We start from the raw sequence: 22,594 nt of genomic DNA, 5'->3' as shown, positions 1-22,594 counted from the left end.
CTTGTCGGATGTACGACCACCCCATGCTTCAGTTATAAAAGTTATTGTTCCTTGAGGACTAATACCAATAAGTACTTTGATTGTATTATGATGTTTGTATATGAGCTAAATGTTTGAGCTCGAGCAAGTAATTTGCTAGGACGATCAATAAAGACTTCGAAGCAGTCTATAATTACTGTGATTTTTTTTCCAAATGAATACAGAAAACAGAGGCACATTGTAGCCCACAAAGCTTCTCTCTCTGGCCATAAAATAAGTGGTGACAGTCTGATATCCATGGCTATCATCCAGGCTGAAAATGTTCTTGAAATGGATGAAACAGAAATGTTCTTAAAGCGGTACGCATGGTCTTTAAAAGGCATATTTAGCCGCAGTTTCATGAGCACCATTAAAAACTCTTAAAATTTTGTGAGGCAAGAAGAATGCCTAGATAAGTGTGGGGAGATCAAGTTAAAAGCGGTCATAAGAAAGTCAAATGATGGGAGACCTGTATAAAAACTAACTCGCTCATCATCATTTTGAAATTCTGATTCCTCAAATGTTTGACTAAACTCGTGACTGCAGGTAAAAAAATAGTTAAATTCATCAGTTTGAGAACTTTTCTCCTTAAACTGCATTTAGTACTTTCACATTGAAGCTGCAGCTCATCAGCAACAGCTTCTGTTTCGTCCACTGTGCTTTCTTGTTTCTCATCCGAGTCAAGTGTATCTTCATCTAGAAAATCGCCACTAAAGTTTATTACATGCACTGGCTGGCCGGGTTCATCAATGCACTTTCTCTTCTCCGCTGCTTCCTTTAACTGCTGTTCGAATTGCCTCTTTCGCCTTGATTTCGCTCTTTCAGCTCGTTCCTCTTTTGCTTTGACATTCAATGATGGAAATTTTGAATGCCCAAGATGGAGTGTTGGAACCCAATCAATGTTGTAAACGTCCCATGATAGCCAGATACGAAGTGGCGACTGCATATCCTGTCACTATTTAGGATTTTTTCGTTTAGATCATCCCGACTTATGGCTGAAATCCATCGTTCCCTTCTTTCACGCGTTCGCTCTTCAACATCTTCGCCTTGATTTAAAATAATTGCAGGAACTCGAAAGACTTTTTCGTCTTTATCTCGTTCGCTTCTGTTGTGGCAACCAACAATCACTCAGAAAACCATAACAAATTTCAACCCTCGAAAGGTCTTCAATCGCTATCAATCAGCCTTTGTTTATTCACGCAAGCTGTACACCAACACGGCGGATAGCAACCGTTGTCAGGAAAGTGGTCACGTGAGAGCAAATCAAGAATTAGCATTCTTCGTTTATCCGGACCTTCATCCCCCTTTCCCCCCCCCCCCCCTCCCCGGGGTGGGGGGAACCCACATAAAAAGGGGAGGGATGCTCGTCGTCTCGCTTAGGGGTGTAAATTTTGGATTTTGGTCTCAGTTAGGGTGTTCTGGGAAAAATGCAATCATATGTATCCGTGTAGGGCCCCTTTAGAGTTGCGCGCGAAGAAATGTAAAAGTGTATATTTACACTTTTACATTTCTTCACGTAGGTGAAAGTATTTGATGATAATGTCTTTGCCATCATTAAAAGTTACTGTATTTTTTATATATCCGTGTTTTAATATGGTCTCTTTTAGGGCTCAAAAAAAAAACCCTGGTCCACGCCCAGATTGGTCTCCTTTAGGGGTTTAATTTGAAATTTCCCAAGAGAATCCCTCTCCTTTTTATGGGGGTGTCTCCCCGCGCTCCCCCTCAAGACCTTTACACAGGTGAAAACTTGAATGACGCGAGTGTATTTTCTGTGGCTTCTGATTGATTTGAACACAACTTCTTGCCTTTCACGTCGAATTCTATGTGTAGTCTATAAAGTACTGAAGTCAAACGTTTTGTCGACGGTCATCTGGTTAAAAAACAAATCTCCTGCTGATTCCCTTCTTCGCAATGTCCACAAGGCCTACATTACCACCCATCCCCTAACACGCATTTGGTGAACCTGCCAGATTCTGGCAGACACGTGACCAGATTGAATCAGGGTCTTTTCTCAACGACAATGGAGGCAGAGAAGAGAGACCCTGGGAACGAGTTTGGTTATGAAAGTGCATTTGGACCGTAGCCTTCTAAGATTAAGACTACATCTTATTTAAGTCGTTCAATTTGGTTCTTTCTGTAAAACCCTTTATTTGATCCGAGTCAGGTCCTCTTTTTCTAATTAAGGAGCACCATAAAACAATCATATTGATTCCAACTGACACACATTAATTTTCAAGTCAGGGAAATGACAAATTTTGACTCCACTATCCAATCAGGCACAACACGACTAATTAGCTCAATCACAACACAACTGTGTCGATAAATGGGCATGTAGGACAGCAAGCGCCACAAGCCGGTTTATTTTGCTTACCATATGCATACAAACGCCGCTATAGCATAACAATACGTTAGCATACTTAATGGTATTGACCTCCTAAAAACTTGTTAAAGGAAAAGTACACTGGGCACCTGCCGGATACGAAAACCCAAAACCCTTCGGGAATGAGGGAACGTATTCTCCGTCCTTAAAAGCTAAAATGGGATTGATTGCATTGCTCTTGTTAAATTCGAACTTTGTACTGTTCCTGAGTGTACTTTTAAAAGTCGTATTAAGATAAATTAGTACTACGTTCCTGAGTTTTGGATTAGTTTTCATATAAATTGCGTTTTATGTTTTCATTTCTAGATACCTTCATAACAATAACATAAGTCAACTCCCAGAAAACGTTTTCTCAGGACTCTCAAGGCTATATGTGCTGTAAGTATATTGCCAGAAATATACTTTCAAAATATGACACACCTATGCGCCTCTCTACTCCACAAATAACTGTGTGACTTAATTGCAAAGTGATTTACACAGCTGAGTTAAAAAAGTCGTTACATCAATTAACCCTTTCAGGTCAAAAATTAAAGTGCATTTGGACCTTAGCCTTCTAAGATTAATACTACATCTCATTCCAGTCTTTTATTTTGGCTCTTTCTGTAAAACCCCATTATTTGACCTGAGCCAGGTCCTCTTTTTTTATTAAATGAGCACATGAAACTATCATATTGATTGCAACCGACACACATTAATTTTCAAGTCGACGAAATGACAATAGGGAGTTTAAGAAACGACTACGGCTACGACAACACCAGAAAACAATAATATGATTGGTTAAAAGAGGAAAAATAATCGTGCTGCACGTGGGGCACGCATTTTATTGCCGTATTCTGCATGGCAACAACGTGAACTCATCAAATTTGAGGTTTTAAGGACAACGTGGGCGTACATTTGCGAATATCTCATTCTATATTTTTACTCGAAAACAGCTCTTATAAATTCAATTGTAGGACAATTTCACCCACATTGTACGAAGTGAACAAGAAAAAGAAAGACTTAGGATTGTGCAAAGTTACATTTTGAAGTGAATTTTTCGTCGCCGTCGCCGTAGTAGATCTTAAAGTCCCTAATATCTTGAACGAATTTGTAGTTATATATACTAGCTACATAAATTTGGTTGACGGTTCTCTCTAGAACTATCAAGACATTATAAACTCTACTAATTCCTGTTTCCATGTGAGAACACTTTTTTTTTTTTTTTTGTATTATGATCACGGTACAGTGAACCTTGTTCATGAAAGCGCCATCAGAAATGCATGTTTTTAAACTGCATTTGGTCATTAAAAGACTTCATTATTCGGTGAGAATCGTTTACCTTAGTTAAAAAAAAAAAAATTCTTCTTGCATTAACTTTTTCGCTTGTTGTGCTTTGTTTTAGATTTTTCGCATTGTTTTCTCGGTGTTTCTAAAACGAGGATAAGGGTAAGACCAAGGGTGAGGGTAAGGGTAAGGATACGAATACAGAAAGCATCCTAAAAATGCATAAAAGCTAACCTTAAACTTTTGTTTATGCCTAATTAGGCCTAAGGTTAGCTTTTATGCATGTTTAGGATACTTTTTGTATTCGTATCCTTACCCTTACCCTCACCCTTGGTCTTACCCTTAACCTCGTTTTAGAAACGCGTTGTTTTCTTTCAAACTAGCAAGTCCACAGTCATCCATTTGTGTTTTACATTGATCGCTCTGAGTCGTTCGCGGACTCCTTTAGGTCAATTGGTATTATTATAACTGTTCTGCTCATATCTAAATGGAATAGAAAAAAGCCGTGATCAGCGAATGCTGAGCACGAATCTGCATTAAAAGCTAAACTTCGATTGATTGCATTGTATGAGGTTAATGTTCGTCTCGTGACGTAACCTATGTAACATGAGATTTCGTATTATTGTATAACAAGGCTCGAGTCGAGAGAATAAAGGATTATGACAAAAAAACTACACATGGTGTGAGAAGTAAAGCGGATAGCGTAAAGCATTGTAAACCTATAGGAGCGACGAGAAAAAAGGCCGCAACTTAAAATGCGAAATGGCTTCATCTCAAATTCCGTTACCGGAAAAATTAGACTCCAAAAAGCCTGAAGAATGGAAGCGTTGAATTGAAAGATTCGAATGTTATCACGTGGCAGCTGGCCTCGACGAAAAAGATGACAAAGTCCAAGTTAATACGTTAGTGTACGCAATGGGATGAAATTAAGGATATTTTTAGAAGTTTTCGTTTGGCTGAAAGGGATACAGTATACGCGACAGTGAAGCGCCGCTTCGAAACACACTTTGTGGGCCGCTCAAATGTGATCATTGAACGAGAACGTTTCAACAGACCCGTTCAAGGTGAGAAAGAATCTGTGGCCGAATTTATTGAATCCATTTACGAGCTCGCCGAGACTTGCCAGTTCGGACCTATCACAGAGGAGTGGCTTAACTGCTAAATACCCCGCCACTCCAAAAGTGATCTTGAAAAGTGTGGCTACGGGGCTACGCAGTCATAAGGCCTAAGCGCTCGTTTTTTAGCTTTCATTTTATAGTTCGGTTAACTACACTTTTTAACAAGATAGTGCGATGAATATTGCAGTCGTTTACTGATTAAGCCTAGTAAGCGCTTGTTTCAGTGATTATGTCTAAGCAATATTTTAAGATTTTAGCTTTCAATTTACGTTTCAGTTAATTAACCCTTTCACTCCTGTGGGATTCCCCATTGACGAGTAAAATCGTCTGGCGTTAGACAGAGTAAAATCTATACGTCTCATTGGCCCTTACAGGAGTGAAAGGGAAAGGGTTAACTACACCTTTTACCGAGACCGTGTGAAGAATATAGCACTCGTTTCAGTGATTAGGCCAAAGCGCTCGTTTAAAATTTTAGCTTTCATTTTATAGTCCGGTTAACTACACTTTTAACAAGATAGTGCAATGAATATTGCACTCGATTAGTGATTAGGCCTAAGCACTCTTTTAAGATTTTAGCTTTCAATTTACAGTCCGGTTAACTACACCTTTCACGAGATTGTGTGAAGAATATAGCAGTCGTTTACTAATTAAGCCTAAGCGTTTGTTTCAGTGACTATGTCTAAGCAATATTTTAAGATTTTAGCTTTCAATTTACGTTTCGGTTAACTACACTTTTTACCGAGACCGTGTGAAGAATATAACACTCGTTTCAGTGATTAGGCCTAAGCGCTAGTTTAAAATTTTAGCTTTCATTTTATAGTTCGGTTAACTACACTTTTTAACAAGATAGTGCGATGAATATTGCACTCGATTAGTGATTAGGCCTAAGCGCTCGTCTCAGTGATTAGGCCTAAGCACTCTTTTAAGATTTTAGCTTTCAATTTACGGTCCGGTTAACTACACTTTTTACCGAGATCGTGTGAAGAGTATAGTATTCGTTTCAGTGATTAGGCCTAAGCACTCGTTTAAAATTTATCTAGGAATCCACAGTTTTCAGTCAAAAACTTGTCGGATGTACGACCACCCCATGCTTCAGTTATAAAAGTTATTGTTCCTTGAGGACTAATACCAATAAGTACTTTGATTGTATTATGATGTTTGTATATGAGCTAAATGTTTTAGCTCAAGCAAGTAATTTGCTAGGACGATCAATAAAGACTTCGAAGCAGTCTACAATTACTGTGATTTTTTTTCCAAATGAATACTGAAAACAGAGACACATTGTAGCCCACAAAGCTTCTCTCTCTGGCCATAAAATAAGTGGTGACAGTCTGATATCCATGGCTATCATCCAGGCTGAGAATGTTCTTGAAATGGATGAAACAGAAATGTTCTTAAAGCGGTACGTATGGTCTTTAAAAGGCATATTTAGCCGCAGTTTCATGACCACCATTACAAACTCTTAAAATTTTGTGAGGCAAGAAGAATGCCTAGATAAGTGTGGGGAGATCAAGTTAAAAGCGGTCATAAGAAAGTCAAATGATGGGAGACCTATATAAAAACTGACTGACTCATCATCATTTTGAAATTCTGATTCCTCAAATGTTTGACTAAACTCGTGACTGCAGGTAAAAAAATAGTTAAATTCATCAGTTTGAGAACTTTTCTCCTTAAAATGCATTTAGTACTTTCACATTGAAGCTGCAGCTCATCAGCAACAGCTTCTGTTTCGTCCACTGTGCTTTCTTGTTTCTCATCCGAGTCAAGTGTATCTTCATCTAGAAAATCGCCACTAAAGTTTATTACATGCACTGGCTGGCCGGGTTCATCAATGCACTTTCTCTTCTCCGCTGCTTCCTTTAACTGCTGTTCGAATTGCCTCTTTCGCCTTGATTTCGCTCTTTCAGCTCGTTCCTCTTTTGCTTTGACATTCAATGATGGAAATTTTGAATGCCCAAGATGGAGTGTTGGAACCCAATCAATGTTGTAAACGTCCCATGATAGCCAGATACGAAGTGGCGACTGCATATCCTGTCACTATTTAGGATTTTTTCGTTTAGATCATCCCGACTTATGGCTGAAATCCATCGTTCCCTTCTTTCACGCGTTCGCTCTTCAACATCTTCGCCTTGATTTAAAATAATTGCAGGAACTCGAAAGACTTTTTCGTCTTTATCTCGTTCGCTTCTGTTGTGGCAACCAACAATCACTTAGAAAACCATAACAAATTTCAACCCTCGAAAGGTCTTCAATCGCTATCAATCAGCCTTTGTTTATTCACGCAAGCTGTACACCAACACGGCGGATAGCAACCGTTGTCAGGAAAGTGGTCACGTGAGAGCAAATCAAGAATTAGCATTCTTCGTTTATCCGGACCTTCATCCCCCTTTCCCCCCCCCCCCCCCCGGGGTGGGGGGAACCCACATAAAAAGGGGAGGGATGCTCGTCGTCTCGCTTAGGGGTGTAAATTTTGGATTTTGGTCTCAGTTAGGGTGTTCTGGGCAAAATGCAATCATATGTAGCCGTGTAGGGCCCCTTTAGAGTTGCGCGCGAAGAAATGTAAAAGTGTATATTTACACTTTTACATTTCTTCACGTAGGTGAAAGTATTTGATGATAATGTCTTTGCCATCATTAAAAGTCACTGTATTTTTTATATATCCGTGTTTTAATATGGTCTCTTTTAGGGCTCAAAAAAAAAACCCACGTCCACGCCCAGATTGGTCTCCTTTAGGGGTTTAATTTGAAATTTCCCAAGAGAATCCCTCTCCTTTTTATGGGGGTGTCTCCCGGCGCTCCCCCACAAGACCTTCACACAGGTGAAAACTTGAATGACGCGAGTGTATTTTCTGTGGCTTCTGATTGATTTGACCACAACTTCTTGCCTTTCACGTCGAATTCTATGTGTAGTCTATAAAGTACTGAAGTCAAACGTTTTGTCGACGGTCATCTGGTCAAAAAACAAATCTCCTGCTGATTCCCTTCTTCGCAATGTCCACAAGGCCTACATTACCACCCATCCCCTAACACGCATTTGGTGAACCTGCCAGATTCTGGCAGACACGTGACCAGATTGAATCAGGGTCTTTTCTCAACGACAATGGAGGCAGAGAAGAGAGACCCTGGGAACGAGTTTGGTTATGAAAGTGCATTTGGACCGTAGCCTTCTAAGATTAAGACTACATCTTATTTAAGTCGTTCAATTTGGTTCTTTCTGTAAAACCCTTTATTTGATCCGAGTCAGGTCCTCTTTTTCTAATTTAGGAGCACCATAAAACAATCATATTGATTCCAACTGAGACACATTAATTTTCAAGTCAGGGAAATGACAAATTTTGACTCCACTATCCAATCAGGCACAACACGACTAATTAGGTCAATTACAACACAACTGTGTTGATAAATGGGCATGTAGGACAGCAAGCGCCACAAGCCGGTTTATTTTGCTTACCATATGCATACAAACGCCGCTATAGCATAACAATACGTTAGCATACTTAATGGTATTGACCTCCTAAAAACTTGTTAAAGGAAAAGTACACTGGGCACCTGCCGGATACGAAAACCCAAAACCCTTCGGGAATGAGGGAACGTATTTTCCAAACCCTATGCAAGTGCCACTACCCTATGGAGGCTAAGGGAAAAATTTCACCAAAAAGTAGGCGAAGAAAGCTGAACCTGGACTGATTCAAATCCCTAACGGATCACTATTTGTACGACAAGTTACCCATAATCCCCAGCAGACAACCGGACCCAGTCCTCTGGTCCGTGCCGGCAAAATATCCTTTTCTGCCAATTTCGCAGGCTACAACTGTCAGAAATAGCAAAATATCCTTTTCTGCCAATTTCGCAGGCTACAACTGTCAGAAATAGCATTATCTCTAAGGAAATTGTAGTTATGAAATACCAGGTACATCAAATTGGTTCACGTTTCTCAGACTTCCTCCACTTTAAAACCATTAAGACATTGTAAACTCTACTAATTCCTATTTCCATGCGAGAACACTTTGTTTTTCTTTATTATGATCACGGTACAGTGAACTGTCTTCATCAAAGCTTGGTAAAAAATTCGTGTTTTTAAACTGCATTTGGTCATTAAAATTCCTCATTATTCGGTGAAAAACGTTTACCTTAGTTTAAATAAACTTGATCTCGCATGAAGTTTTCCGTTTCTTTGTGGTTTGTTTTAGATTTTTCGTATTGTTTCATTTAAAACTAGCACGTCCACTCTCACCCAATTGTGTTTCAAATTGCCAGATCCCTCTGAGAAATTGGGGGTAACCCCGCCTTTTTTAAAGATAATTAATCAACAATATTTGCAGAAAGCTTTAAAATACAAAGCAATGTATGGTGTTCTTTGCCAAATTGAAGCTTAATTTTCTCCGAAAAATGCATGATTACGTCCAATTTTCTTTTTGGATACCAAGAGCTCTTGCTAAGTTCTGCTTTCTCCGCATAGTTTTGAACCACGCAAAAATATCCCTGTATTAATAAGCACCGCCGATAGGAAATCCGAGTATCTCGAGATGCTCAGAACGTGTGCGCAATAACAATAGTAGGAACCGTCCTTAAAAGCTAAAATGAGATTGATTGCATTGTTCTTGTTTAATTCGAATTTTGTACTGTTCCTGAGTGTACTTTTAAAGGTCGTATTGAGATAAAGTAGTACTACGTTGCTGACTTTTGGATTAGTTTTCATATACATTGCGTTTTATGTTTTCATTTCTAGATACCTTCATAACAATAAAATAAGCCACCTCTCAGAAAACGTTTTCTCAGGATCCACGCATCTATATGTGCTGTAAGTATATTGCCACAAATACACTTTCAAAATATGACACACCTATGCGCCCCTCTTCTCCACAAATAATTGTGTGACTAAGTTGCAGAGTGATTTACACAGCTGAGTTAAAAAAAGCCGTTCATGCAATTAACCCTTTCAGGTCAAAAATTTGAGCCTTACCCTTCTAAGATTAATTCTACATCTCATTCCAGTCTTTCATTTTGGTTCTTTCTGTAAAAGCTTTTATTTGACTTGAGCCAGGTCCATTTTTTTTAATAAATGAGCACATAAAACTATCATATTGATTGCAACCGACGCACATTAATTTTCAAGTCGACGAAATGACAATAGGGAGTTTAAGAAACGACTACGGCTACGAAAACGCCAGAAAACAAGAATATGATTGGTTAAAAGAGGGAAAATAATCGTGCTGCACGTGACAACAACGTGAACTCACCAAATTTGAGGTTTTAAGGACAACGTGGGCGTACATTTGCGAATCTCTCATTCTATATTTTTACTCCAAAACATCTCTTATAAATTCAATTGTAGGACAATTTCACCCACATTGTACGAAGTGAACAAGAAAGACTTAGGATTGTGCAAAGTTACATTTTGAAGTGAAGTTTTCGTCGCCGTCGCCGTAGTAGATCTTAAAGTCCCTAAAATTGGTTGACGGTTCTCAGACTGCCTCAATTCTAAAACTATCAATACATGATAAACTCTAGACTAATTCCTATTTCCATGTGAGAACACTTTGTATTTTGTCAGTGGTTTTTCTTCATCAAAGCTCGATCAAAAATGCATGTTTTTAACCTGCATTTCGTCATTAAAAGCCTTCATTGTTTGGTGAGAATGGTTTACCTTAGTTTAAATAATTTTCATCTCGCATTAACTTTTTCGCTTGTTTGTGTGGTTTTTTTTTTAGGTTTTTCGCAGTTTTCTTTCAAACTAGCAAGTCCACAGTCATCCATTTGTGTTTTTAAATGATCGCTCTGAGTCGTTCGCGGACTCCTTTAGGACAATTGGTATTATTATTGTTCTGCTCATATCTAAATTGAATCGAAAAAAGCCGTGATCAGCGAATGCTGAGCACGAATCTGCATTAAAAGCTAAACTTCGATTGATTGCATTGTGTGGTTAATGATCGTCTCGTGACGTAACCTATGTAACATGAGATTTCTTATTGTAGGAAACAGACATTGGAGCTTATAATTATAATTTAGCTAAGTATTTAAGTTCTCTAATTGCTCCACTTCTGCCTAGTAAGTATTCGGTAAAAGATTCATTCTCTTTTGTTGAAGAGCTCAGGAGTTTCGATTTTAACAACAAGTTTCTCATTTCCTTCGATGTTGAAAGTTTATTTACCAATATTCCGTTAAATGAAACTATTGATATTGCCGTTGATCTTATTCTCGAGCATGACCCTCAATTTCCGATCAAAAAATCCGACCTTAAGAAATTGTTCTCATTCGCTACAGCCGAGACTCATTTTCTTTTTAATGGCAAATTTTATGATCAAGTTGATGGGGTAGCGATGGGCTCTCCACTAGCACCCATCCTAGCTAATCTATTTCTTGGTTTCCACGAGGAAACGTGGCTAAATAATTTCAACCATTCGAATCACCCTCTGCTCTATAGGCGTTATGTTGACGACACCTTCTGTGTCTTTCACAACGAACAGGATGCTATGTCATTTTTTGATTACATCAATTCACGGCACCCTAACATCAAATTCACTTTTGAGAAAGAGAATGATGGCAAACTCTCCTTTCTTGACATACTTGTTGACAACTCTTCGCGTGATTGTGTTTTTTCAGTTTTTCATAAAAATACTTACACTGGTCTCTTAATTTCTTTAGTTTTACTCCATCATGCTATAAAATTGGCCTTATCCGAACTCTTATTGACCGAATCTATAAAATCAACAACACCTCCTCCGGCCTTCAAAACGATCTTAATAAACTTTCTTACACCTTGAAACGTAATTCATTTCCCTCGCACATTATTGACAGAGCTTTCAAGCGGTATCCTGACGGGTCTTTTTCTCAAAAAAGCCGGAACACTAATGATGACAATAATACACGTTATTTTAAAATCCCTTTTGTCGGCCGTTATTCCAAAATAGCGAAACTTAAACTCCGACAACTTACTAAGCGCTTTTGCAAATCTGACCTAACTATCAAATTAGTTTTCACTTCATTCAAAATTAAAAACATGTTTAGTGTTAAAGATCGTACTCCTGTTGTTCTAAAATCCATGGTAGTTTACCAATTTTCTTGTGCGGGTTGTAATTCCCGTTATATTGGAGAAACTAGTCGCCACTTTTCTACCCGTAGACTTTATAACTGTTCACAATTAGGAACTCATTAAACTGATGATGGCATAAGCATGCCGAAACATGTCTTTTAAAAAAGTTGTCTGTTTCCTACAGTATTTATCATACTTGCTACTATTGCGACCTTATGGAGATTTCTTATTATTGTATAACGAGGCTCGTGTCGAGAGAATAAATGATTGTGATAGAAAACTACACATGGTGTGAGAAGTAAAGCGGATCGCGTAAAGCGTTGTAAACCTATAGGAGCGACGAGAAAAAAGGCCGCAAGACGGTTAAAGTGCGAAATGGCTCCATCTCAAATTCCGTTACCGGAAAAATTAGACTCCAAAAAGAACGGAAGCGTTGGATTGAAAGATTCGATTGTTATCGCGTGGCAGCTGGCCTCGACGAAAAAGATGACAAAGTCCAAGTTAATACGTTAGTGTACGCAATGGGATGAAACGTTAACGATATTTTTAGAAGTTTTCGTTCGGCTGAAAGGGATACAGTATACGCGACAGTGAAGCGCCGCTTCGAAACACTTTGTAGGCCGCTCAAATGTGATCATTGAACGAGCACGTTTCAACAGACCCGTTCAAGGTGAGAAAGAATCTGTGGTCGAATTTGTTGAATCCATTTACGAGCTCGCCGAAACTTGCCAGTTCGGACCTATCACAGAAGAATTGGCTTAACTGCTGAATACCCCGCCACTCGAATAATGATGTTGAAATGTGTGGCTACCGGATTCCGCAGTCATGTATAGAGTGAAGGTGGCTACGCGGCTACGCAGAAACGCTAGAACCCAGGCTCTCTCCGACAAAGAGAGAGAGAGAGAGAGCAACGAAGAGCGGAGCCTGGAGCAACGAAGAGCGGTCACTTTCCTAATTGAATTAAAGCAGATAACCGGTTGTGCTAACATTGTAAATTGTATGTCTCGTTCTTTCATTCTTCCATTGTATGTATATATTCATTCATTCATTCATCCATTCATTCATTCATTCATTCATTCATTCATTCATTCATTCATTCATTCGTTCGTTCATTTATTCATTCATTCATTCAATTCAATTTACATTTCGGCTGATTAGGCCTAAGCACTCGTTTTAAAATTCAGCTTTCATTTTACAGTTCAGTTTACTACACTTTTTAACGAGATAGTGCGATGAATATTGCACTCGTTTAGTGATTAGGCCTAAGCACTCTTTTAAGATTTTAGCTTTCAATTTACGGTCCGGTTAACTGCACTTTTTACCGAGATCGTGTGAAGAATATAGCACTCGTTTACTGATTAAGCCTAAGCTTGTTTCAGTGATTAGGCCTAAGCAATATTTTAAGATTTTAGCTTTCAATTTACGTTTAGGTTAACTACACTTTTTGTCGAGACCGTGTGACGAATATAGCACTCCTTTACTGATTAAGCCTAAGCGCACGTTTAAAATCTTAGCTTTCATTTTATAGTTCGGTTAACTAAACTTTTTAACAAGATAGTGCGATGAATATTGCACTCGATCAGTGTTTAGGCCTAAGCGCTCGTTTGAGTGAATAGGCCTAAGCACTCTTTTAAGATTTTGTTTGTCAATTTACGGTCCAGTTAACTACACCTTTTACCGGGATCATCTGAAGAATATAGCACTGTCTCGTTCACCGATTAAACCCAAGCGCTCGTTTCAGCGATTAGGGGGAGGGGTGGTATGAAGCCCTACGTAGCCTCGTAGCCGCGTAGCCACTTCTTTCCTTACTAAGATAATCTAGGCGGAGGGGTGGTAATAATTACTGCGTAGCCGCGTAGCCACGTAGCCACTTCTTTCCTTACTAACATATTCTAAGGGGAGGGGTGGTATTAAGCACTGCGTAGCCGCGTAGTCGCGTAGCCGTGTAGCCACTTTTTTCCTTACTAACATATTCTAAGGGGAGGGGTGGTATTAATCACTGTATGGCTGCGTAGCCGCGAAACCACTTCTTTCCTTACTAACATATTCTAGGGGAAGGGGTGGCCAGGGCTAGAGGGGAGCCGCGTAGCCATCGCTTTTCAAGAGCTGTTTCGCCATATTGTCACTGTGCAAATTTGGTGTAAATCAATTTTTTCGTCCAGTGGAAGTGGCGGGGTATTCAGCAGTTAACTGTAATTTCTGAAGAGATTTACAAATGTTCCGGTTTGAAAAAGCTGCGAAAAGCTGCGAAAAAGCTGTTTGGCCCTAGTTAGGTAAAACTTTCTGAGACAGGCGTTGTAACGGGAAACCTAATGACCGAAAATGGCGGGCAAACACGACAAGATATTCACGTCGTTGCAAACCTAAAAGAACCTCTGTTAAGAAAACCAGCAATTGAAGCTGTAAATCTAATCCAGAAAGTTGCGACTATCCATTCTGACATGTCTTACAACGGCATCGAAGCAGAAGCTATAGCAAATCACCCAAGATTGTTTAATGGACTGGGGGAATTAAAGGGCGAATTCAAGATTAAATTGAAACCCGATTCGACTCTTTTTGCGTTTTTAATACCTCGTAGAGTAGGACTACCTCTGATCAGTAATGTGAAGGCAGAATTAGAGCTTATGGAAAACTTGGGAGTCATTTCTAAAGATGATCCCCACCGACTGGTGTGCAGGCATTGTTGTCGTCCCCAAAACCTGATAGCAAAATTCGCACATGTGTAGACTTCACCAAACTCAATGAGAGCTTTCCAGTTACGGGAAACCTATCCACTACCCAAGCTTGAAGACATACTGGCCAAAACATGCTTCACCAAATTAGACTGCAATTCGGGATTTTGGCCAGAGAAATTAGAACCAGACTCTAGTTTGCTTACCACATTCATCACACCCTTCGGAAGATTTTGCTTTAACCGAATGCCCTTTGGCATCAAGTGTGCTCCTGAGCATTATCAGAAGAACATGACTCAGATCCTGGAAGGATTGGATGGCCATATTTCTATCATAGATGACATGCTTATCCATGGCAAAACACAAAAAGAGCACGACGAAAGAGTGTGAGGGGTACTCAAAAATCCACCATCGTATCAGCCGATGCATCATCATTTGGCCTTGGCGCTGTACTCCTACAAGAGCAAGACAAAAAAGAGAACAAGCCTGTTGCCTACGCGTCAAGATCCATGACCAGTAGATAGATAGTCAGATAGATAGTTTATTAAAATAATTCATTGCAGCCATATGGCTGAATTACAAACTATTCACAATAGATAAATTATTTATATATTTACAATAATAAAAATTTATATATATATATATATATATAAATGCTATCTTGAAAAAGAAAAAAGAAAACTACTTATAAATATGACTTATGATAAAACTGTTTTTGCATCGTTCTGTCTTGACTCTGGGTAGGTTGAATTTCCTTTGGTGTCTAGTAGCGTGGTTACTGTTAGATCATATAGGAAGAAGATGGTGAAGTTTGTGTTCATTGTCATTAGCCAGTTCATTGAAGGTTCTTTGGGATATCTCTTCTCTTCTTTGGTACAGGGTAGTTAAACCAGATTCCACGATGGCACCACTGTAAGAGAGGGAAGGAAAAATTATCCTTAACGCACGTCTTTGCAGTACAAAACAAAGATACGCCCAAATTAAAAAGGAGGCACTTGCAACTACCTGGGCATGTGAGAAGTTTAATGATTACCTCCTGGGCAAGGATATCCTAATTGAAACCGATCATAAACCACTTGTGCCTCTCTTTGGTTCAAAGACGCTGGTTGAACTACCCCCAAGAATTCAAAGATTTCAAATGAGACTGATGAAGTATTCGTTCAAGATACTACATGTCCCTGGGAAAGAGTTGGTGACTGCAGATACCCTGTCAAAGGCACCCCTAGATAAACAACTTTCAAAAGAAGATGAACGTCTCAATGAAGACTTAAAGTGCCTATGAAGTAAAAAATAATTTTGCCCTGTTTGCTTGCTTATGTCTTACTGAACACAGCTAAACGGTTTTAACCGATTAAAAGCACTTTCTTGTCGAATTTTTTGAACCTCAAAGTTTGGATTTCGCAATCTAAAATGGGTCCATTTAGTGCGCGGTCAAAACGCTCATCTTACACAGGAAGTGACGTATTTGGTGGTTCTGAAGACGATAGTGTCATGGCGGACAAGAGAGCAAAGAAGGGAGCAAAGAATTATTGCGCGGCCGGTGGCCCCAATAAAGTCAATCGCTCCAACAAAACCGGAACACCTGGAATTTCCATGCATTACTTTCCCAAGGAGGAAAGTTTGCGGCAGAAATGGACGCGATTTGTGCGGATAAATCGGAAAGATTTCGTGCCGAAGAAGTCGTCATGCCTGTGTTCCGCTCACTTTGACGATAGTTGTTTCGAGCACAAGCCGGTGACTTTAAAGGATGCAACTGGAGAGGCTATTGAATTGAAAAAAACGGCTGATAAAAGGTTCTGTACCAACCAGGACTGATGTTGTGCCCTATACATCTCCTTTGACTGACCGAAAGCGGCGAAGAGTAAGTGAAGTTGCTCATTTCATCGCACGTGGCATTGTTTTGCTTTTAGCTCATGTAACGCATTCAAGAAAATTCACGAATAAGTTTATTTCTTTTCGAAAATCATTCCAGATATATTTTCTCACGGCTTAAGATAAGGCTGTTGTACGTTATTTTGGTGTATTTCAAGTCTGAAGAAAGAAATATATCTGTTCTATAAATCATTTACTACCCTAGTTTCTACTAATAACACGCGTTTTTAGCGTGTACATGTTTTTTTTTTTATTAAAGCATTTGTTTTATTGGTCGAAGGAAACTTTTGCCGTTTTGAATTTGGAAAATTGGTGATATTTTCTTTTCTAGCACTTGAGCCTTTTTTGTCCCTGGTGACATATAGAGAACTGATGCATAATTCATGCAATTGACTTCTAGATCTACAGAGAGGTCATGCATGATCCTCCCAGCAAGAAACTGAAGCTCAGTGCCACATCAACCTGCAGCACCACTGCCACCTTGTCAGAGAGCACATATGCAACAAATCTTAGCCCAAACACATCTTTGGATACGATGTTAACAGCATCACCGTCCCCAGCTACCTGTACCTCCTCTGCTACTCCTGGTCCTGTATCTCAGGTCAATGATGAGGCTACTCCTTGCCCTGCTCCCAATGACCCAGTCAGCCATACACCACCGCAGCCTGCTAAATGTGAAAGGTGTGAGAAGTATTCAAAGAAAACGAGGTCATTGTCAAAGAAGCATAACCGCCTTAAAAAGAAGTATGGCAAGCTAGAAAACAAGTTGAAGGAGTTGCAGACTGTACAGGTTTGTTTTTTTTTTCTAGTTAGTTTGTCAGTGTGATGAAAATGATTTCATGAACAGATGTGTTATCAAAAGGATCCAGTTAAATATTTTTCCTTTTTCCCCAAAAAATTAGGAATCAGAGACAGAGGAAGAGATGGTGGGTGAGGAGTTGGCTGTTGAGATGGAGGAGGAGCTCGGGGAGGAGCTCGGGGAGGAGCTCAGGGAGGAGCTCAAGGAGGATCTCGGGGAGGATGTACAAGATGAAGTGGAGGACACTGACTGGGGCCCACATGAAGATAGTGCACCATCAACAGACGACTACTCTTCACAAAGTGAAGAAGAGCGTGATGGTATTGATTCCAGCAATACCGTGAGGTAAATAATATTATTTAGTTGTTGTGCATTACGCTTGCTGACCTTAAAGGATGCTGGCAGGGAAAAATGAGCATATATACATATGTACACGTAGGCAAAAGCCACACCTCTGATAGTAAATCGAATTGAAGTGTGTTACATCCACAAAATAAAGTCCAGCAGGTTATCCCACAGGCTAATTATGATCCCTGCCAACAAAGGAGCTTGGTGATTGGCCCAGATTACCTACTAGCAGGAGTATATAATCTTAATTTTCATAATAGCTGATATCTCTATTTTGGATTGCAGGGTTGAACCAGGAACACCGTGTGACAAGGAGCCCAAATTCATTGTCTTCTTTACCAAGCTCCTTTGCCTTTTCTCTCTGTTTTGTTTCAAGTGTAAGAGGGACCAACCCAAGGTCACAATGAAACAAAGAGGAACTATGGTAATTGTGAACCAACACTGTTCGATCTGTGGGGACAATTCATATTCATGGAATTCACAACCGATGCTATTTAATGGGAGGTACCCTGCGGGGAATGTGTTGCTAAGCTTCAGTATTCTCATGGCTGGAGCGTCTATTACTAAGATTCTCTTGGTATTCAAGCACATGGGCCTTTCAGCGTACAATGCTAGAACATTCTTTTTTCATCAAAAGAATTTCATGTTCCCTGCTGTCCTCAACTACTGGGAGCGTTATCAAGCAGCCCTCATTGGGAAAATCAAGAACATGAAAGATGCTGTGTGGAGTGGTGATGGGCGGTTTGACTCCATGGGCCACAGTGCCAAATTTGGTGTTTACACCATGTTCTGTAACACCATTCTCAAGGTGGTACACTTTGAATTTCTTCAGGTAAGTAGTGTTGTAAGGAATGCAAAATTATGTTTTTGAAATGGGGTGGATTGGAAAATTTTTCCGAGCCAGAATTTTTTCACCATCAGATTGCACAGGAATTGTTTTTCAATTTGTTTCATGTTTCTCTTGTGTTACTACATGTAGCTTTGGACAATTATTGTTATGGGCACTTAGGTGCACTTTTTTCCTAGCAGTTCTTATTGTCCACCCCACCCCCCGATCAAGAATATCATGCTCCATTCTAAGGTGGGGAGGGTAGTTCAGCTGTAGGGCCTCTTGATAACTATAGTTTTCCCAGAAAATATGCCCAGTCTTTAGAGAAAGAAATTAAAGTAACTATGATTGATCGAGATATACACATTCCATGCCTATTATGCCCTACTTGTTTTTCTGGTACATTTATTCATTCATATTCAGTTAGTAAATTCAATGCAGTAGTCTTTGCAAAGGAAGTTTTCACTGTTAGATTGCTACATCATGGTCACCCTATTAACAATAACAACAACAACAATAACAATAATAATAGTAGTAGTGGTAGTAATAGTAATAAGGGAACTGGTCAAAACAACTATACTCGAACAGGACTCACCTTTAGGGGGGGGAGGGGTTCTCAGAGACACGACTTATCTTCGACCATTCCCAACAACATTTTATTGGCTTTCAAATTTGAGTTGGCACAGGAATATTCAGCTAGCAAGAGTCAGCATTAAATGACAAACAAGATAAGTGAGGTTTGAATCTCACTGTAATTTTCTACTGCTGGTTAGAGGGGTGGCTATGCAACAAAGACACCATCTTTTGACATTAAGCAAGGAGGGTGCAGGCAGACACCAACTATTTTGTGGTTTTGTGGGTCCTGTTTGAGTATAGTTGTTTTGACCAGTTCCCTAATAATAATGATAATGATAATGATAGATAATGATCATGATAATGCTAATAATAATAATTATAATAATAATATATTACAGGCAAATGAGACTGGTGGCAGTTCACCTATGGAGCTGGAGGGGGCTAAACGTGCATTTTCATATCTTCAATCAGTTGGCCTTGCAGTTCTAGTTTTTATATCTGATCGCCATCCCGGCATTGCCAAATGGATACGGGAAAGACAGCCTGGTTGTGCCCACTACTTTGACATCTGGCACATTGCTCGATCCATTGGAAAGAAGATGCTGCAGCTGGGCAAAGAGAAGGGCTGTGAGAAGATAGCTGACTGGGTAAAAGGAGTTCGTAACCATCTCTACTGGTGTGCCACATCCACCAAGGAAGGATTTCAGGAGATGATCATAGCCAAATGAAAATCGTTCATGGAACATGTTGCCAACAAACATGAAAATCATACCTCTCCACTTTTCAAAAAGTGTGCACACGATGAGATTGAAAACCGACGGTGGATCAAGATAGGTACACTGCATTGTTTAATATTAGACATGTTACAAAGTAAATCAACCTTCCATTTTGACAGTTCATAGAAAAGAATAACAAAATAAGACACACATAGCAGGGATAAATGTATTGAACTTGCACATTTTGATTATGACTTGATGTGTCGTATGGACTCTACATACATTTTCAAAAATAACCATTAAAATTTAAAACAGCTATTTATATATAACAAAGGCGAGAGGACTGGAACCTAGATTAAGCAAATACCAACAGTAAACTATAAAACTAGGACAGATTAATTAAGCATCACCTTTTCATATCTGTGTTTCCCAAGAACAAAAGCCAACTGCCATGGGTCACTGAGAACTTGCACAAAAATTTTCAAGTGAGGGTCAACTTTTATATCATAGAGAGTCAATTCGATTTTTCTTTGCTTGCAAGGGACTACTGCATACAATAAGTTACACAAGCTACTGACAGGTACAAGACTTGTTAACGACATCAAGCAGCTGTCCCCAGATGCTCAGACTAGCTGTCTGGAAGGGTTTCATTCAACCCTTAACCACTTCCACCCAAAGATGGTCTGCTTCTCCTGGTTAGGAACATTTTGCAGGTAGTGGCAATTTAATACACCAAATTATTTATGTTTATTCTCAGGACTGAAGGCAGATTATGTTTCAATTATTAAAAAGTAGTTTCTTGTTGAAAACTTTGTGGCAACCTGTTTGACAGTTTTCTGCTTATATTTTCTCCTCAGACATATTCTCGCCTCCCTTCATTTCAATGAAAATCTGCTCAGAGAAACCAAAAAAACAGAGGATGGAAAGGACTATTATAAAGTCACTTACCCGAAATTTAAACTTGGTGAGGAAGTTGTGAGGGAGATTGCTGTTCCACCAACATATGGTAAGCTTCTTTGCATGTGACAACAATGTAGGGTTAAGTAGGTTTTTCAATGTTGTTACATTGCCAAGGTCTCTTTCAGGGGATACACAAAAAAATAGTGACAGATTTTTTTTCGTTTTAAATTTTTCACATCTCATGATCATTCTGCATATAAATTTTATATATTGTTTGCATAGATTATGTTGCTGAAATATGGAAAGATCTTCTTGCCATGAGTGAAGAAAAACGGAAGACTGTGGCTGAAAAGTATAATGCCAAGGTTCCTCAACTCACAATTTCCCGACCGTGTGAAGAAATCTGAGGCAGTAGTTCGCTATGAAGAAAGAAAGGAAAAGGAGGTGACCAAACTCTACCCTCCAGGTAAAGCTCAGGCCATCTGCCAGATTTAAAACTTTCTCATCCTATTTCTCTTGGAGTAACCCAAAAATGATTTTTTGCAGTCATTGTTAACACATAAATTTATTGCTCAAAAAAAAAGCTTTGGGATGTTACGAGAACCCTGGAGGTGTATCTTCTGCTGTCATAAGGACTTTATTTCAGTTAGTAAAATAAAATTCCACTCCGATTTTGTTTTATATCTGATAGCTGAGGAGCAAGATGCCCTGCAAGCAAGCTCAAACACAGCTCAGCCCACAAGGAAAAGAAAAAGGCAGGAGCGCAAATGTCGTAAATGTGGGAAGCCAGTGAAGGACCATGATGACCAAGCTTGTAACTCAAACCAGTAGTCATTACAAAAAGAAACAATTTTGCAATGGTCATGTTGCAATCCAAGAATGAATTGAGTTTTCAATCTTTCAGTTTCCCTTTGTTTCATTTTTTGTAGTAAATAATGTAATACACTGATATTTGCAAAACTGCTGATAGAAAAAAGTTCTTGTTTTGAAATCTTACAATGGATCGATTGTTAATATTAAGTTTGATATACTGGCATAAAATTTCAATGAGTTTCAAGTAAAATAAACAACAACAACAGCAACAACTGACTTGTCAAATATAATTATATAAAATTACAGAATGAGAACTGACAATAAAAATTACAAATTCTCAATAACAATATTTCACATATTGCATGGATAAAAAATAAGTTAGTGCTAGTTGCGCTGTTCTGCAGACTGATATCCATGTACTTGGGCAGACTGGAATTTTTGGCGGATGTCTTCATAAACGCATGCTGGAAGAGGTCTTGCATTGTCCCATCCCATATATCCACATATCCATCGGACAAGCCATCTGTATGCTACTGCTCTCAGAAATCTAATGAACAATAATGCAACTATCAATGTCAAGCCGGCGGGGGGGGGGGGGGAAACGGGCATAGGGCGGGATTTTGACATTTTCCAAAAACTTGATGTCAAATTCCCTATCCCCAGGCAAAAATGTGAGGTCAAATATAACTGACATTTCCCACCCCGAGAAATGATTTGTGGTCACGGGCACGAAAAATATTCAAATATCCATACCCCAGGGACAGCAAGATAATTCAAATGCCCTACCCCCGGGCCAAAGCGATTCATCAAAATCCCGCCCTATGTCCCGCCCTATGTCCCCCCCTTGCCGGCTTGACATTGATAGGTGCATAATCAGAAAATTATGAAAGGTAGCTGAGAATACTATACACCCCTTCCTGACAATCAAGGCAAGTAAAACAACACAGGGTTTAAAAGGGATGAGAGCGGCATTGTTGTCTCGGTACTTTTTCCTTTGCTGGTATCTTTGGAAGATGACATTTGGTCTATTATGCATGTATGCATGCCGGAAATGTGATTTTAAAATAAACTACAACAAGCCACGCAAGTTCAATAAATTCGAGAGGTTTTTAGCTATTAGACTTCCTGGCGATTGGTAACCCCAATTAAAGAAATAAAATAGAGATAAACCGAAGTCCTCTGGGAATTAGGTATCCAAAAGGAAATTCACACATCACTTGCATAGCTACATCGTGTGTTTTACGAATACAAATTTAGG

At 39.3% G+C, this 22,594-nt stretch overlaps 1 protein-coding gene and 1 pseudogene across 1 annotated transcript in view; one reads left to right on the top strand and one right to left on the bottom strand.

Moving 5' to 3' along the window:
* Positions 1 to 15,751: 15,751 nt before the first annotated feature.
* On the top strand, positions 15,752 to 21,354 carry LOC137982796 (uncharacterized; annotated as a pseudogene).
* A 366-nt stretch (positions 21,355 to 21,720) lies between these two features.
* Positions 21,721 to 22,594, bottom strand: part of LOC137982795 (uncharacterized) — a 1,553-nt gene continuing 679 nt past the window's right edge. The window contains exon 3 of the mRNA XM_068829947.1: positions 21,721 to 21,883. Within this exon, the coding sequence (XP_068686048.1) occupies positions 21,721 to 21,883 (163 nt within the window). The remainder of the gene's footprint in view (positions 21,884 to 22,594) is intronic.

The sequence above is a fragment of the Montipora foliosa genome, chromosome 13 (genome assembly GCF_036669935.1).
Source record: "Montipora foliosa isolate CH-2021 chromosome 13, ASM3666993v2, whole genome shotgun sequence".
Taxonomy (NCBI): domain Eukaryota; kingdom Metazoa; phylum Cnidaria; class Anthozoa; order Scleractinia; family Acroporidae; genus Montipora; species Montipora foliosa.
Note: the sequence above shows the minus strand (reverse complement) of the source record. Positions and strands in the feature narration are given on the sequence as shown.